This window comes from Xenopus laevis, chromosome 9_10L (assembly GCF_017654675.1).
Source record: "Xenopus laevis strain J_2021 chromosome 9_10L, Xenopus_laevis_v10.1, whole genome shotgun sequence".
NCBI lineage: Eukaryota > Metazoa > Chordata > Amphibia > Anura > Pipidae > Xenopus > Xenopus laevis.
Window position 1 is genome coordinate 122940025 of NC_054387.1, and position 15590 is coordinate 122955614.

Here is a 15590-nt window from a genome sequence, read left to right on the forward strand (position 1 = left end):
TTCCCCACGAGTTACATGATCTTCGCCAGTAGACCCCTCCATCCAACAAACTCCTCCTTATCTGTAAGCTTAAGACACAAACAATAACCAGTTGAAGCAGGAGGAATAGGCATGAATCAATCCGTGCCTTTTGGGAGTAGTTAGCCGTCATAAAGCAGTAATCTGTCTGTCTTTCTTTCACAGTGGCAAAGTCAGCATGCTTTCAAAAAGGAACGCTAAAAAGGCAGATTTAGGGAAGAGTGAAAGTGCCAGCCATGAGATGCCTGTTGTCCCTGAGGATTCGGAGAGACACCAGAAGATCTTGCAATGGATAATGGAGGGAGAGAAAGAAATAATCAGACACAAGAAAAGTAACCACAGGTGAGTGCAAAGTGATAACATCAAGGTTAACATACAGGGGCCCTTTTGGCTGCCATAGGCTCCCCAATTTGGTGTCCTGTTACTGTAAAGCATCAATTCCTGCAATTGTTCAACCTCAATTATAATGCAACCCGTGACACGTGATTTTTATGACCTATAGCCTCTTAAATGGGTTGTTCACCTTCCAAACACTTTTTTTCAGTTCAATTGTTTTCAGATCGTTCTCCATAAATAGACTTTTTTTTCAATTACTTTCCTTTTTTTTTATCTTACCGTATTTCCAAAATCTAAGTTTAAAGTTGAATGTTCCTGTTAGTGATGTGGGGGCCGACCTAATACTCTGCGCGGTTTAGGCGAGTTCAGGCAGACCTTGCACGCTGTTTTCCAAGTCGCGACATTCCAAATGCTGGCTTCCAACTTCCAGGTTGTTTTTAAAGACGCGCGCCTCTCGTCCCGCCCCTTTTGTGACATCATCGGTGGGGCGGGTCTATAAAAGAGACCTGAAAGTCGGGCTGGGGCTGACGCTGACGCGGGTTGAGAAAAGCCCGTCTCACACACATCATTTGTTCCTGTCTCTGGTGTTTGAGTCTGGCAGCTCAGTAATTCAGGTGCAGACTCTGAACTGTTACAATTTTGCAACATTTAGTTGATCCATTTCTCAGAGTAGGGATGCACTGAATCCACTATTTTGGATTCCGCCAAATCCTTCACAAAAGATGAGGCAGAATACCAAATCCGATCCTAATTTGCATATGCAAATTAAGGGTGGGAAGGGGAAAACATTTTTTACTTCCTTGTTTTGTGACCGAAAGTAACGTGATTTCCCTCCCCATCCCTAATTTGCATATGTAAATTAGGATTTGGTTCGGCCAGGCAGAAGGATTCAGCCGAATCCTGCTGAAAAATGCTGAATCCCGAACTGAATCTTGGATTCAGTGCATCCCTACTCTGGAGTATTAAAGCTATTGTATCAATTCTAACAGCTGCCTTTAATGAAACCCAGAGATTCTGCTCAGCAGGGACAAAGATAAGAAATGTATCAACTAAATGTATCAATTTAGAACAGTTTACAGGGTCGGCGACCCCCCCCCAGAGCTGCTTTAGAAGGTGAAAAATTACACGTTCCACTTGAATACTAGAAAAACAGCCACACATAAAAAAAATACAAAGTAATTGGAAAAAGTCTTTATTTTTGATAAACTATCTGAAACCAACTGAACTTGAAAACGTGTTGGAAGGTGAACAACCTCTTTAGTAGGATTTCTAAACACAGTTATAATCAATAGACTAGGCATATACTCGGCAGCCTAACCGTCTGATATCTCCCTCAAAAATGGGCAATATCCATTAGGCAGGCAATAAAAAAAAAATTTGGAAGACCACATAGGTCTGCTGTATCTTCATTAACTCTGGGGAGTGCACAGTATGTACAGGATTTCTGTGTTGGATGTACAGAGTTCAAACAGCTCTTCTACATCACTCACATACCTATCACTGCTTCTCATCTTGATTTGAGGATCTAGGTGGCTTTTTTTTTTTTTTTTTTTAAAGGTACATTTTTATTAATATTTAATAACATACATTCAGCCAAGACATTACAGTTGAGGGGGTGTAGTAAATGGAAGCAAACGCTGAGCGATACATTAGTATTCCGGTACAGTAAGGAGCATTTGACAGAACTAGAGTGAATAATTAGTTTAAATCACACCATGGGGTCCAGATTTTGTCCTATTTGGACTGCGTCCCTCTAGCTTCATAGGTCAGTTTTATTAGGGGGATAGCCTTGTGGAAGATCTAGGTAGTTTAAAGGAGAAGGAAAGGCTAAAATTAAATAAGCTTTATCAGAAAGGTCTATATAAATACACCAGTAAACCCTCAAAGTAATGCTGCTCTGAGTCCAGGGCTTGGGCTTGAGCATGCTCAGTTTGCGCCATCCCCCTTCCCTGCTGTATTCTGAGTCCAGAGCTATGAGTGAGCAGGGAGAAACTCAGGCAGGAAGTGATGTCATGCCAAGCTAATATGGCAGCTGCTATCCTAAAAAAACAGAGAGTTTCTAGAGCTGTTTACTCAGATATGGTAAAACATTCTGCAGAATAAATATAGTGTTAAAGCTTGCACTATTGTGGCTAATCTATTGGCAATAAACTGCTTCTGTAACTTTCCTTCTCCTTTAATGTGTGATGTCCATAAAAAGTAGTCACAATTATGTTTTTATTGCACCTGCACTTTTCCACATCTTACATTTTTTATTTCTTGTGCTCACAGCGTTTTAAGTAGGGATGCACCAAATCCAGGATTCGGCCGTTTTCAGCAGGATTCGGACGAATCCTTGTGACTGGCCAAACCAAATCCTAATATGCATATGTAAATTTTGGGCAGGTAGGGAAATCACATGACTTTTCGTCACAAAAGAAGATTTTTTTCCACTTTGTCCTTTCTTGACCCTAATTTGCATATGCAAATTAGGGCTCGTTATTCAGCCAAATCTTTCACCAAGGATTTTGGTATTTGGCCGAATCCCAAATGGTGGATTCAGTGCATCCCTAGTTTTAAGAGGGTAATAACGGCAGTGAGCACGAAAAATTGACATATATCTTCTCATTCTGTGCTTACAGCTCATCTAGTGCCAAGAAGCAGCCTCCTACCGAATTGGCCAGACCACTTTCAATTGAGCGTCCTGGTGCAGTTCACCCCTGGGTCAGTGCTCAGCTCCGTAACGTGGTACAGCCTTCCCATCCCTTCATCCAAGATCCTACCATGCCCCCCAATCCTGCCCCTAATCCACTGACACAGCTGGAAGAAGCCCGGAGACGTCTGGAGGAAGAGGAGAAAAGAGCGGCGAAAATGCCCCAGAAACAAAGGTATCAAATCACACACTATGAGTTTTTTTGTGTTGGGAGCGGTTTGCTTAATTTCATCAGCTTTTAGCTTGTTGACTGTGAGATGTGGAGCATGTTTATATGCTGTCATGGATCTCTCTGGAACCATAGCAGGGCGACATTAGTCATATATTCATATAGCTGAGGGCACATACAGCTACTGAGAGTGGCAGCAGTAGTCGAACAGGTTGAGCAGTGTTACAGCAATGGGTAAAAGAGATACTGTCATCAGTTAATAGTGCTGCTCCAGCAGATTTCTGCACTCAAATCCGTTTCTCAAAAGAGCTAAGAGATTTTTTTTTATATATTTAATTTTGAAATCTGACATGGGGCTAGACATATTGTCAGTTTCCCAGCTGCCCCCAGTCATGTGACTTGCGCTCTGATAAACTTCAGTCACTCTTCAGGGCAGAGACACACGCTGCAATGAAAATCGCCAGAGGAATGGCATTTGGAGCGCTTCATTTTCCGAAGTTGCCTCACGATGATACTTCGGGCAACTTCGGAAAGCGAAGCTCTTCAAGTGCCATCCCGCCGGAGATTTACATTCTAGCTGGCGGGGAGGCAGTTCAGGAGTCGCCCCGAAGAAGAGGAGATTTGTCGCCGTGTGTGTGTCTCTGCCCTTACTGCTGTACTGCAAGTTGGAGTGATATCACCCCCCTCCCTCCCCCCCCAGCAGCCTAACAACAGAACAATGGGAAGGTAACCAGATAACAGCTCGCTAACACAAGATAACAGCTGCCTGGTAGATAGAAGAACAGCACTCAGTAGTAAAATCCAGGTCCCACTGAGACACATTCATTTTCATTAAGTAGGAGAAACAGCAAAGCACATAAATGTTGGTGCTGGGCAAACTCACGTATTGAGCAGACCAGAAAAGTAGTAAATGAAATCATAGGCTATGATCATAGCCTTAATCATAGGCTAATCATACTTAATCATGGGCTATGATCAAGTGTCCTAGTGACACGAAACGAGTCAGACGAGAGATGATTATTTAATTAAGCTTCAACTTTTAATTTACTACTTTTCTGGTCTGATCAATACGTGAGTTTGCCAGTGTGCCCGGCACCAACATTTATTTTCTTTGTATTTGGATTGTCTGCTCCCCTGAGCTGAGGGCCTGGGAGTGGAGCAGCTGTACCACTTCTTTAGGGATGGGCGAAGTTGTCCCATTTCGTTTTTTTTTTGTCACACGCCGCCATACAAGTCTATGGGCATCATTTCTGCGACGAAACAAGGCGAATAAATTCGCCCATCCCTACAAGTCTTTACCTGGGTGATTCTACTACATTTGTCTTATGCTTGAAAATTCACTAATTTAGGAGAAACAAGAGCCTGCCAGAAAGCAGTTCCATCCTAAAGTGCTGGCTCTTTCTGAAAGCACATGACCAGGCAAAATGACCTGAGATGCACCTACACACCAGGTTCAGGAATGAAATGTTATATTGTAGAGTGAATTATTTGCAGTGGAAATAAAAACTACACCATAAAAATCATGCCAGTATCCCTTTAATGTTACCACTTTGCCGCCCTTCCCACTTATCTACATGTGCTGCTCCGTGAGGGCTCCGAGCAGTCACCCACTCTCAAGACGGCTCATGATACTCCTTGTATTTAGCTGGAGGCTCACTCCTAATTACAGCAGCTTCCTCGGGCTGTTTCTGAAGGGACCTCGCTGGACTTGTAAGTTAAGGACATAGTCGTAGTGCAAAGTGTCCTTTAGCCGCAGGGAAGAAAGGTACTTTTTTTTTTAATTTATATTAAATGAGATAAGCTGTTTCGTTCCTGTGAAATGTCATATAAAAGGGAATGATTTCCAGATATAAGGGTAACAAGATTATCCCTTTTAGTCTGTTTATGACATGGGACACCCATTAGAGGATCTCTGTGTAGTAAGTACCTCATTATCTGTTGTCTTTGGAGGCCATGCCAGGCAGCGGGGGATTTGTGCTTTACAGCAGCCGAGTTGCAGGGAGCCAAACTATGCCTTACGCAGCTTTTAAAGGTATACTGTCATGGGAATTTTTTTTTTTTTCAAAATGAATCAGTTAATAGTGCTGCTCCAGCAGAATTCTGCACTGAAATCCATTTCTCAAAAGAACATACAGATTTTTTAATATTCAATTTTGAAATCTGACATGGGGCTAGACATTTTGTCAATTTCCCAGCTGCCCAGGTCATGTGACTTGTGCTCTGATAAACTTCAATCACTCTTTACTGCTGTACTGCAAGTTGGAGTGATATCACCCCCCTCCCGTTCCCCCCCAGCAGCCAAACAAAAGAACAATGGGAAGGTAACCAGATAGCAGCTCCCTAACACAAGATAACAGCTGCCTGGTAGATCTAAGAACAACACTCAGTAGTAAAAACCCATGTCCCACTGAGACACATTCAGTTACATTGAGAAGGAAAAACAGTAGCCTGCCAGAAAGCATTTCTCTCCTAAAGTGTGGGCACAAGTCACATGACCAGGGGCAGCTAGGAAATTGACAATATGTCTAGCCCCATGTCAGATTTCAAAATTGAATTTAATAAAATCAGTTTGCTCTTTTGAGAAATGGATTTCAGTGCAGAATTCTGCTGGAGTAGCACTATTAACTGATGCGTTTTGAAAAAAACATGTTTTCCGATGACAGGATCCCTTTAAGCAGGAAGTAGTGTTCTGGCTATTATGTTACACATCCAGTCACTCCAACCTGGCTAACTAACTATATCAGAAACATTTTTTATTTCGCACAGTCTATCTATTTACCCAGTTTTTATTTTTACACTGAACAATTCCTTTAAACAAATTAAAATTTCATATGGCTTTCCAGGCACTGCTGAAATTCAAAGTTACGTGTTTTGTTTTTTATTTTCAGAAATCAGAATCCAGATTTCTACCACCTTTTATGAGACTTGCCCTTTAAAGGCAATTCCAATGTATTTTTTAATAGACTTTGCTCTAAGGATAGTGCCACACTATGGGGGGAATTCACTAAAGTGCTGATATTGAAACAAAATAAAAGTGGAGAAAAAAATGTCTGATTTCCCACTAAATTCACAAACCTCTATTTTGTCTTTTAAACAAACACTTTTCCCGATTTTGTCTTTCCCACAACATTTTTTCTGAATTTGTCTTTAGCTCTTACTAAACCTGTCAGTCAGCCATCAAATTGGAATATCCGGGGGAGGGGTTATTTTACTTAGGGAACAATATACATCATTTTTCCTGGCCTTTCTAAATCTACCTACATATTTGTGTAATTCCACTCCTGTAACAAGGTCTAACAAGGTTCTAAATACAAAAAAATACATTTTGCATACTGTAGGGATTTGTATCAGAAATATGTTTTATTATTTTAGGTGGTATCTCAGTGCTGCTAAAACAAAATAATTGGCTGGGAGGCTTTACTTTTCCTTTAGCTTTATATAATATATTCACTCAAGTTGCTATATTTCCTCATTCTTTAAGCTAAAACTAGTAAAATAATGCAAGTGTGAGTTAAAATGATATAAAATACACTTTTTTGTTTAATTTGTGTTTTACTTGTTTTGCTAATGAGGCTTTAAAGGGGACCTGTCATCCAGACACACAAAGCTGTATAATAAATGTCCTTTTCAAATTAAACATGAAACGCAAATTATTTTTTTCTTTATTTAAGGGTTCCTAGCTATTGTAAATTCATTTTAAAAATCTCAGCTGTCAATCAAATATTGCCTGCCCCTCCTCTATGCCTAAGGAAATTACTTTCACTTTCCATTCAGCACTTCCTAGTTGTCACTGCTCTCCCCACATTCCCCCAGTTCTCTTAAAGGGATACTGTCATGGGAAAAAACATTTTTTTTTTCAAAATGAATCGGTTAATAGTGCTGCTCCAGCAGAATTTTGCGCTGAAATCCATTTCTCAAAAGAGCTCACATGACCAGGGGCAGCTGTGAAATTGACAATATGTCTGGCCCCATGTCAGATTTCAAAATTGAATATAAAAAAATCTGTTTGCTCTTTTGAGAAATGGATTTCAGTGCAGAATTCTGCTGGAGTAGCACTATTAACTGATGTGTTTTGAAAAACCATGTTTTCCGATGACTGGATATCTTTGACCATTTAATTGTGTAACCAGGGCATGGGGATGGACATCAGGTCCCCCATTCTGGTGCACAAACAAGATTCTGAGATGATACAAGGCTTGTCTTAATAACAGTGTCCACAAAATGGCTCCTTCCTGTTTGTTATAATTATGAATTCCCAGACAGAAGGAAACAAGATTCAAATAATTTTTTACAGTGTAATTAAAGTTCATTTTACTTGACTAACGGATTAGGAATTATTTTTTTGGGTGACAGGTCCCCTTTAACAGAAATTTGTGCCTTGACTATAAAATGCTAATCCCTATTAATAAGATAATAATTCCCCAATGGGGCACCTACATCAGAGAGTTATACCGAGCTTTACTCCATTTTTAGAATGTCGGGAGAAAATGTTGTTTAAAATATCGCTTCGCGCCATTTTTATGTCGTTTGAAAGAGAAATTCATAAAAGTGTCTGTAAACTCTTTCTTTCATTAAAAAATGAAAAGTGCCCGTTAAGTCGGAATTTAGGTGGATTTCTGTTTATGAATATGGAGAAAGTGTTTTACACCAGTTTACCACCACTTTTACTCCAAAAATGGTCTCTCTCCACTTTTGTGAATTCCCCCCTATGGGGCAAATTCACTAAGATGCGAAGTTGCACCAGGCGCAACTTCGCCGCACTTCGCCAGGCGTAGTTTCGCCAGCGCTCCGCAAATTCACTAAAATCCGAAGTTGTGCTCAGGTGTAGCGTAAGGTTGCGAAGTTGCGCTAGCGTTGTTTCGCTATATAAAGCGAAGTTACGCTAGCGAAGGCTAATTTGCATACGGCGCCAAATTCAAATTTCAATGGAGGAACACGTATCAGCACTACAAATGCCTAGAAAACCTTCAAATCAGCAAATAAAATTTTTATTTTGCCCTACACATGTGCCCACTGTCGAGGTAAGTTGCCATGAGTCAGGAAATGTAGGGGGGAAGGAGGGGAGCCCCAAAAAAATTTTCGATCTTTTTCAGCCTATCACCCATAATGTAGAAAAACACGCCAGCGTTTTTTGGGACTTAGAAAAATTTTTGACTTTTTTGAAACAATCCCTATCTACTCTATTGCGCTTCGCCTGGTCTGAGGTGGCGAAGGAAGTCTAGCGTAAAAGGTAGCGTTCAGTACACTGCGCAAGTTAGTGAATTTGCGTAGTTACGTCGCTAGAGAAAATTCGCCAGGCGTAAGGGTGCGAAGTAACACTAGCGAAACTACGCCAGCGTTCGTTAGTGAATTTGCGCAGTAACGAAAATGCCAAGCGCTAGCGAATTAACGCTAGCGTTCGGCGCTTAGTGAATTTGCCCCTATGTGTTTATATGCAGGCTGAGAAACACTGATCCGCTTGGCTCCTGTGTGGCCACTGACAGGCACTGCATTGTTAGAAGGGCAGAAAATTGGGCAGGTGTAAAATCCTGAATGGGCAAGGAGCACTGCTATCGAGAGAAACACAGCACTTGGTTTATTCATTGGTCCACTGCGTCTAAGGTTGTGACTATTCCTCTCCCTGTAACAGGTTGAAGCCACAGAAGAAGAACGTAAGTGCTCCCTCCCAGCCGTGTGACAACATTGTAGTGGCCTATTACTTCTGCGGAGAGCCCATCCCCTACCGGACCATGGTTAAAGGGCGCGTGGTAACCCTGGGACAGTTCAAGGAGCTGCTCACCAAGAAAGGAAACTATAGGTAATTCGTATTGCTTTATAATGAGTAGAATTTGCTGCCTTAGGGCAACAGGGATTTCGGGGAATCTTGTTAAATTAAGGTGTGATTTGCTGATTGGCATATTCCAAGTTTTCCATTGGGATCCAGAGGGAATAGTTACATAGTTCTCTGTGTCGGTCAAAGCACAATATGTGCCATAAGCACAGACCTGTCCGCATATCCTCCCCGTGTGATTGGTTGGCTAATGGACCAGGTCTGGAATGAGAATCAAAAATAGGCCCTGGCATTGCAAGTGCACCAGCGTCCCAACAGCCTCCCCATAGGCTCAGAAAATAATGGTCAGGGGTTAATCGATTGGCTTTTTTTGTCACAATGCTTGGGTGACTCTGAAGACTCTTTGCCAGCCAGTTAATGGAGAAACAACCCCTTAATAAAAAAAAAAAACCCTACCCTACATAGACCCACCTGCCCCCCGGGCAAATGCCCCTAACTCTTTACATACCCCTCCGTGCAGATTCTGTCCAGAGGAGTTAAAGGGCGCCATCTTCAGCCGCTTCTGTAATCTTCAGAATGAGACCGGCTCAATTATCGTGCGTTTCAGCTCATGCACAGTTGTCGCGAAACAGAAAATTGCTCCAACTGCACATGAACCGCTTCGCTGGTCTCATTCCGAAGATTACCGAAGAGAAGAAAATGATGCCTGTGAACTCCGCTGGACAGAGTCTTCACGGAAAGGTAAGTAAAGAGTTAGGGGCATTTGCCTGGGGGGGGGGTCTATGTAGGGTAGGGGGTAGGGTTCTTTTTTTTAACGGTTTGTTTCTCCTTTAAGAGTTAACCTTAAAGGGGAACTACCGCAAAAATGAAAATTTTATATAAGCTTCAGCATACTGAATTAAGAAACTTTCTAAATACAATCAAATATTCTGTATTGTTTCTGAAATAAAAAAGTTAATGTTCACTATCCCCCCTCTCAGCATCTGTTTCTCTTCATTCTCTCTTCATGCAGCAGTTGGGTGTCAGATGAATGATCCAATAAATCTTATAGGGGGGGCTTCCTTTCCTAGCAGATGTGTTAGAGCTCACTCAAATAACTGATTCCAGTACAAACAAAATCTAACAAAATAACTGCCTTTTGCACAAATCCTGCATGTAGAGAGACATGATGTCTGGTGATTTTAATAGAGTGACCTCTAATACATATTCTAGGCAAAAGGAGCCTCCCTATAAGATATATTGGATCTAACTGTCAATGAATATCTGACACCCAACTCCTGCATGAAGACAGAATGAAGAGAAACAGATGCTGAGAGAGGGATAGTGAAGATAAACTTGATTATTTCAGAAACAATGCAGAATATTTAATTGATTGTATTTATTAAGTTTCTTATTTCAGTATGCTGAAGCTTATATAAATTTATCCCCTTTAAAGGCTAATCTGCTTCTTGTCAGCCTCGCTCGCATTGCACCACTTATTAATGTCGATTGTATTTCTCCTCAGGTATTACTTCAAGAAAGTAAGCGATGAATTTGATTGTGGGGTGGTATTCGAGGAGGTGCGAGAGGACGATATGATTCTGCCTATTTACGAGGAGAAGATTATCGGCAAAGTTGAAAAGATCGACTAAGGCCGACCCCTTGCACTTAGCAACAGAGTCGATACAAGATGGACGGGCTGCGGTCAATGTATGTGGGGCGAAACGCGGATTGTCCCTCAGTATTCGGGTGCAGATGTTTGCAGCTTATTCCTACATCTCGTACCAACCTGACGGCTCAGCTTTCCTCTTCAGAACATGAATCCAGCGTCGTGCTGCCCTCTTCGTAACATAGGCGGGAACAGTTAAGTTTCCATGGAAACATGTCTATGAACGTTCAAACGTAATAATAAAGGGGAAGCAAATTCCTACGACCGTGCTCTTACGTACGCCAAGGTGCTGAGCTCACCGGAACAAGCCCAACTGTACTGTCCATAACACTAATATATTCCTCCCTTCCGTTCCACCATTACCGTACCTCTAATTTATTTAATGATCAAGTCGATTCTACGGTTCTGTCCACGTGTACGACTCCCCTTTCTCCTAAACCCAGCACCCGTGTTTCCACACTGAGCCTTGCTGACGGCAGCAGCTAATCCTTTATGGAATAAGAGGTAACCAAAGATGAAATGCACCAATTCAACCTTCTGCACCCGCAATCTATCATTGCAATTAAAATACTCCATTTATGATCATTTAGAGACCTCCTGGGTAACAGGGAGATTGCCACATGTTCCATGTTACAGTGTTGCCCTCCAGCATGACCAAATTACAAATAAAAATGAAAGCCTCACGATCTATCTATTATTTGGCTACCATTGGGTCAGCGACCCCCCCCCTCCTTCCAAGCAACTGGACAGAATTATCTCCAAAACAATTAAAACCAGTTTAAAAGATGCTCAGAGTAGTTCCATCTATAATATACAGGTATGGGACCTGTAATCCAGAATGCTCGGGACCTGGGGTTTTCTGCATAACTGATCTTTCCGTAATTTGGATTAAAGGGGTTGTTCACCTTTGAGTTAACTGTTAGTATGATGTAGAGAGTGATATTCTGAGACAATTTGCAATTGGTTTTCATTTTTTATTATTTGTGTTTTTTGAGTTATTTAGCTTTTTATTCAGCAGCTTTGCAGTTTCAGCCATTTGGTTGCTAGGATCCAAATTACCCTAGCAACCATGCACTGATTTGAATAAGAGACTGGAATATGAATAGGAGAGGGACTGAATAGAAAGATGAGGAATAAAAAGTAGCAATAACAATACATTTGTAGCCTTAATGCACATTTGTTTTTTTAGATGGGGTCAGTGACCCCCATTTGAAAGCTGGAAAGAGTCAGAACAAAGAAGGTAAATAATTTAAAATCTATAAAAAAGAAATAATGAAGACCAATTGAAAAGTTGCTTAGAATTGGCCATTCTATAACATACTAAAAGTTAATTTAAAGGCGAACCACCCCTTTAAGTCTACTAGAAAATCATATAAACATTAAATAAACTCAATAGGCTGGTTCTGCTTCCAATAAGGATTAATTATATCTGAGTCGGGATCAAGTACAAGCTACTTTTTTTAAAATTACAGAGTAAAAGGAAATATTTTTTTTTTTTTGGATTATTCGATTATAATGGAGTCTATCTGAGATGGCCTTTCTGTAAGTCCGATCTTTCTGTATAACGGGTTACCGGATAACGGATCCCATACCTGTACTAAATGTTAACTTAAAGGCAAGGAAATTCCTCACACCTAACAGATTTCCAATTCAAAATTGCCATTGATGAACTGATTTCCAGTCTGTGTGGATTGTAAATACTGATTTATATATATTATATCTTATATATGCAACATATAATGCAGACATTACAACTGTGCCAGACTTCAAAAAAAAAAAAAGTGCCTTAGACAGCACAGCTCTAAAGGTTATTCTACTCCTAGTAGCCCTGTAGCCACTCATTGATATCACACTCCATTTATATGGCAGCCAAGCAATTGGCTCAGCCTATCAATGTAATCCAAGAAATATGGCAGTTTATATGCCTTTTCTGCTGCCATTTATTCTATTGGTGATGCGGTCTGCTGCTTAGGGACACTTTTCATTTGGACTCAATGAAGCCTATTTTAAAGGTGCCCAGCCGCCCCCACATCATTCCAATGGCGCCCCTCTTAAAGGATAAGTAAAATGACCAGCAGGTGGCGCTGTTGTAACAATATTCATTCATATTAACAGAACATGTATCCCATGGAATCAAAAGAAAATAAATCATGAATTGCAAACGCTTAGAATAGTACCCTCATACGTTTTACATTCACTTGTTTTAAAGGTTTACTTATCCTTTTATTTTTTTTATTTTTTTAAATTAATCCCCGTGTGATTATTAGCTCCATGTACAACATGAAGATATAGGTGAGGGTGATTGAGAGCTCCTACAAATCCAATGCAGGGCAACAGACTGGCAGTTTCAAGCATCACATGATCTTCAGGTCGGCAGGCAGAAAAGTTTGAAATTGCCCATTCATTGCCATGAATTGTGATTGGCTGGTGCCCTGTGGTCCACTGCCTTTAAGCGGAGGCCTAGAAACCCCTACAATTGTCTCGATTCAATGAAAGCAGAAGGTTGAATTGGTTCCCCCTATAGATGCAGCTCCACAACGACCCCAAACACGACGGATGAACAAGTGCCCTTATTTCTTCTACGTCCTGTGAAGGATTTTGCAAGAAAGGTTCATGTTTTTGGTGCAGACACAAAACTCACATTTGTGACACAGAACTTTTTGTTAGATTTGTTTTTGTATATTATGTTTTCTAATATATAAATAATATATTTACCGCATGTTGCTGCCCCCAACCCCCTTTTTTTCCAGTTTGGAGGGGGGAGGGGTGGAAATATCCTTGGACTCCCCCACCCAATACAAACTGCTGAAATGTGTTGGAAAATGAATGTATATATATATATATATTGCTTGGATCTTAATTTAAACCTGTTCCTATTCCTTCTTCTCGGAATTCCTCCAGGAAACAACGTCACATGATCAATACTCAAAAAAAGCTCAACCTTTGTTCATAAACTTTTTTTTATTTTGTTTTGTACCAGTTTGTTTTTCTTTTCTAAAACCTTTCAGTTTTAAATGTTTGAATGTGACTTAAGTATTTTTTTTTTTTTTTTGAGAGGAGGGGGGGGGTGGTGGTCTTGTCTATTTCATTGGTCTTTGTAGCGCAAATCCATCCATATTGTATTTCTGTTAAAGGGGTGTTTCCCCTTTAAAATATCTTTTAGTATGATGTAGGCAGTGATATTCTGAGACATTGAGTAATTGGTCTTTTTTTTATTTAGTTTTATGGTCACAAGCTCTCCCTTTTGGGATTTTAAAGGAACAGTTACACCAAAAAAAAAAAAGTGTTATAAAGGAAGGACAATATAATGTAGTGTTGCCCTGCACTAGTAAAACAGGTGTGTTTGCTTCAGAAACACTACTATAGTTTATTTAAACAAGCTGCTGTGTAGCCATGGGGGTAGCCATTCAAGCACAGGATACACAGTAGATAACAGATAAGTACTACTATAGTTTATATAAACAAGCTGCTGTGTAGCCATGGGGGCAGCCATTCAAGCACAGGATACACAGTAGATAACAGATAAGTACTACTATAGTTTATATAAACAAGCTGCTGTGTAGCCATGGGGGCAGCCATTCAAGCACAGGATACACAGTAGATAACAGATAAGTACTACTATAGTTTATATAAACAAGCTGCTATGTAGCCATGGGGGCAGCTTGTTTATATAAACTATAGTAGTACTTATCTGTTATCTACTGTGTATCCTGTGCTTGAATGGCTGCCCCCATGGCTACACAACAACTTGTTTAAACTATAGTAGTCTTTCTGAAGCAAACACACCAGTTTTACTAGTGCAGGACAACACTACATTATATTGTCATTCCTTTAAAACACTTTCATTTTTGTTGGTGTTACTGTTCCTTTAACTGCTGGTTGCTATGGTGCAATCTACCCCAGCAAACAAGCAGTGGCTTGAACGAGAGTCTCCGATGAATAAGAGAGAACCTGGATAGAAATGAAAAGTAATAATAATAATATTGTCATTTCACAGAGCAATAGTTTTCCTTTGTTGGGGTCAGTGACCCCTATTTGAAAGCTTGGAAGTGATATAGCAACATACTAGTTGACCCATTGATCCGACATTCTAGAACATACTAAAATGTACCTTTAAAAGGGAACTGGGGGGGGGGGAGATAAAAAAATTGTAAAATTCTCAGTAGAAACCCCTTTGGATTTGCTGCATTTAAAGTTTACAGCAGTGTTTGTGGGAATGGCATTGATATATCAGCCCAGTGAAGTTTATATACAGTACCTGCTCCTAACTGTCATATCATCACACCCGTCTATGATCTTGCCTTGGCTAACTGAGCCAAATGAAACGGCCCGGGAGGTCAGGTCTGAATTGGCTTTGCTGTGGATCCCCAACTATAGAAGCAACAGGCATATTCTAGGTTCTACCAAATTGCATTCACTTGCGGCTGTAGATTATCCAGAGGTGGGATCTGCAGGGGAATGCTTCTTCAAACGTTTATAGCTCCACCCCCGAGGAGCAAGGGGCTTTCTGAATCACACTACACGGTCATATCATGGGAGATCCTGTCCTCTGAGACTTCCAGACAATAAATCTGCCAATATCAGTGCCAACCTGTACTGTACTCTTCTTTCCTACTTCTTTCTATATGCCCAGAGGTGGCCAATTGGCTGGCGGGTGCAAATTCTAGAGCTGCAAGTCGGATAATATTGAATGATAAATGCCAGGCATATCTCTTTAATTTACCTCTGTTACTTTGTCCTCTCCCTTCATCGTGCGCCCATCGGAGCCGACACAAGCCAAAGTAAGCGTGCCACGTCCATGGGACTTGTCGTGGTTTATTTGGTGGGGGGGCGGGGTCTAGACCAGTGATCCCCAACCAGTAGCTCGTGAGTAACATGTTGCTCCCCAACCCCTTGGATGTTGCTCCCGGTGGCCACAAAGCAGGTGCTTTTTTTATTTCCAGGCTTGGAGACAAGT

At 40.9% G+C, this 15590-nt stretch overlaps 1 protein-coding gene across 3 annotated transcripts in view; it reads left to right on the forward strand.

The window, feature by feature from the left end:
* The window catches only part of axin1.L (axin 1 L homeolog), a 48146-nt gene extending 36830 nt beyond the window's left edge, over positions 1-11316 (forward strand). For 2 of the 3 annotated variants that reach the window (XM_018234148.2, XM_018234149.2), the window contains exons 7-10: positions 184-360; positions 2976-3221; positions 8845-9012; positions 10490-11316. In XM_018234148.2, coding sequence (XP_018089637.1) covers positions 184-360; positions 2976-3221; positions 8845-9012; positions 10490-10616 — 718 coding nt within the window. In that variant the 3' untranslated portion in view covers positions 10617-11316. 3 annotated transcript variants of the gene reach the window in all.
* Positions 11317-15590: the final 4274 nt, after the last annotated feature.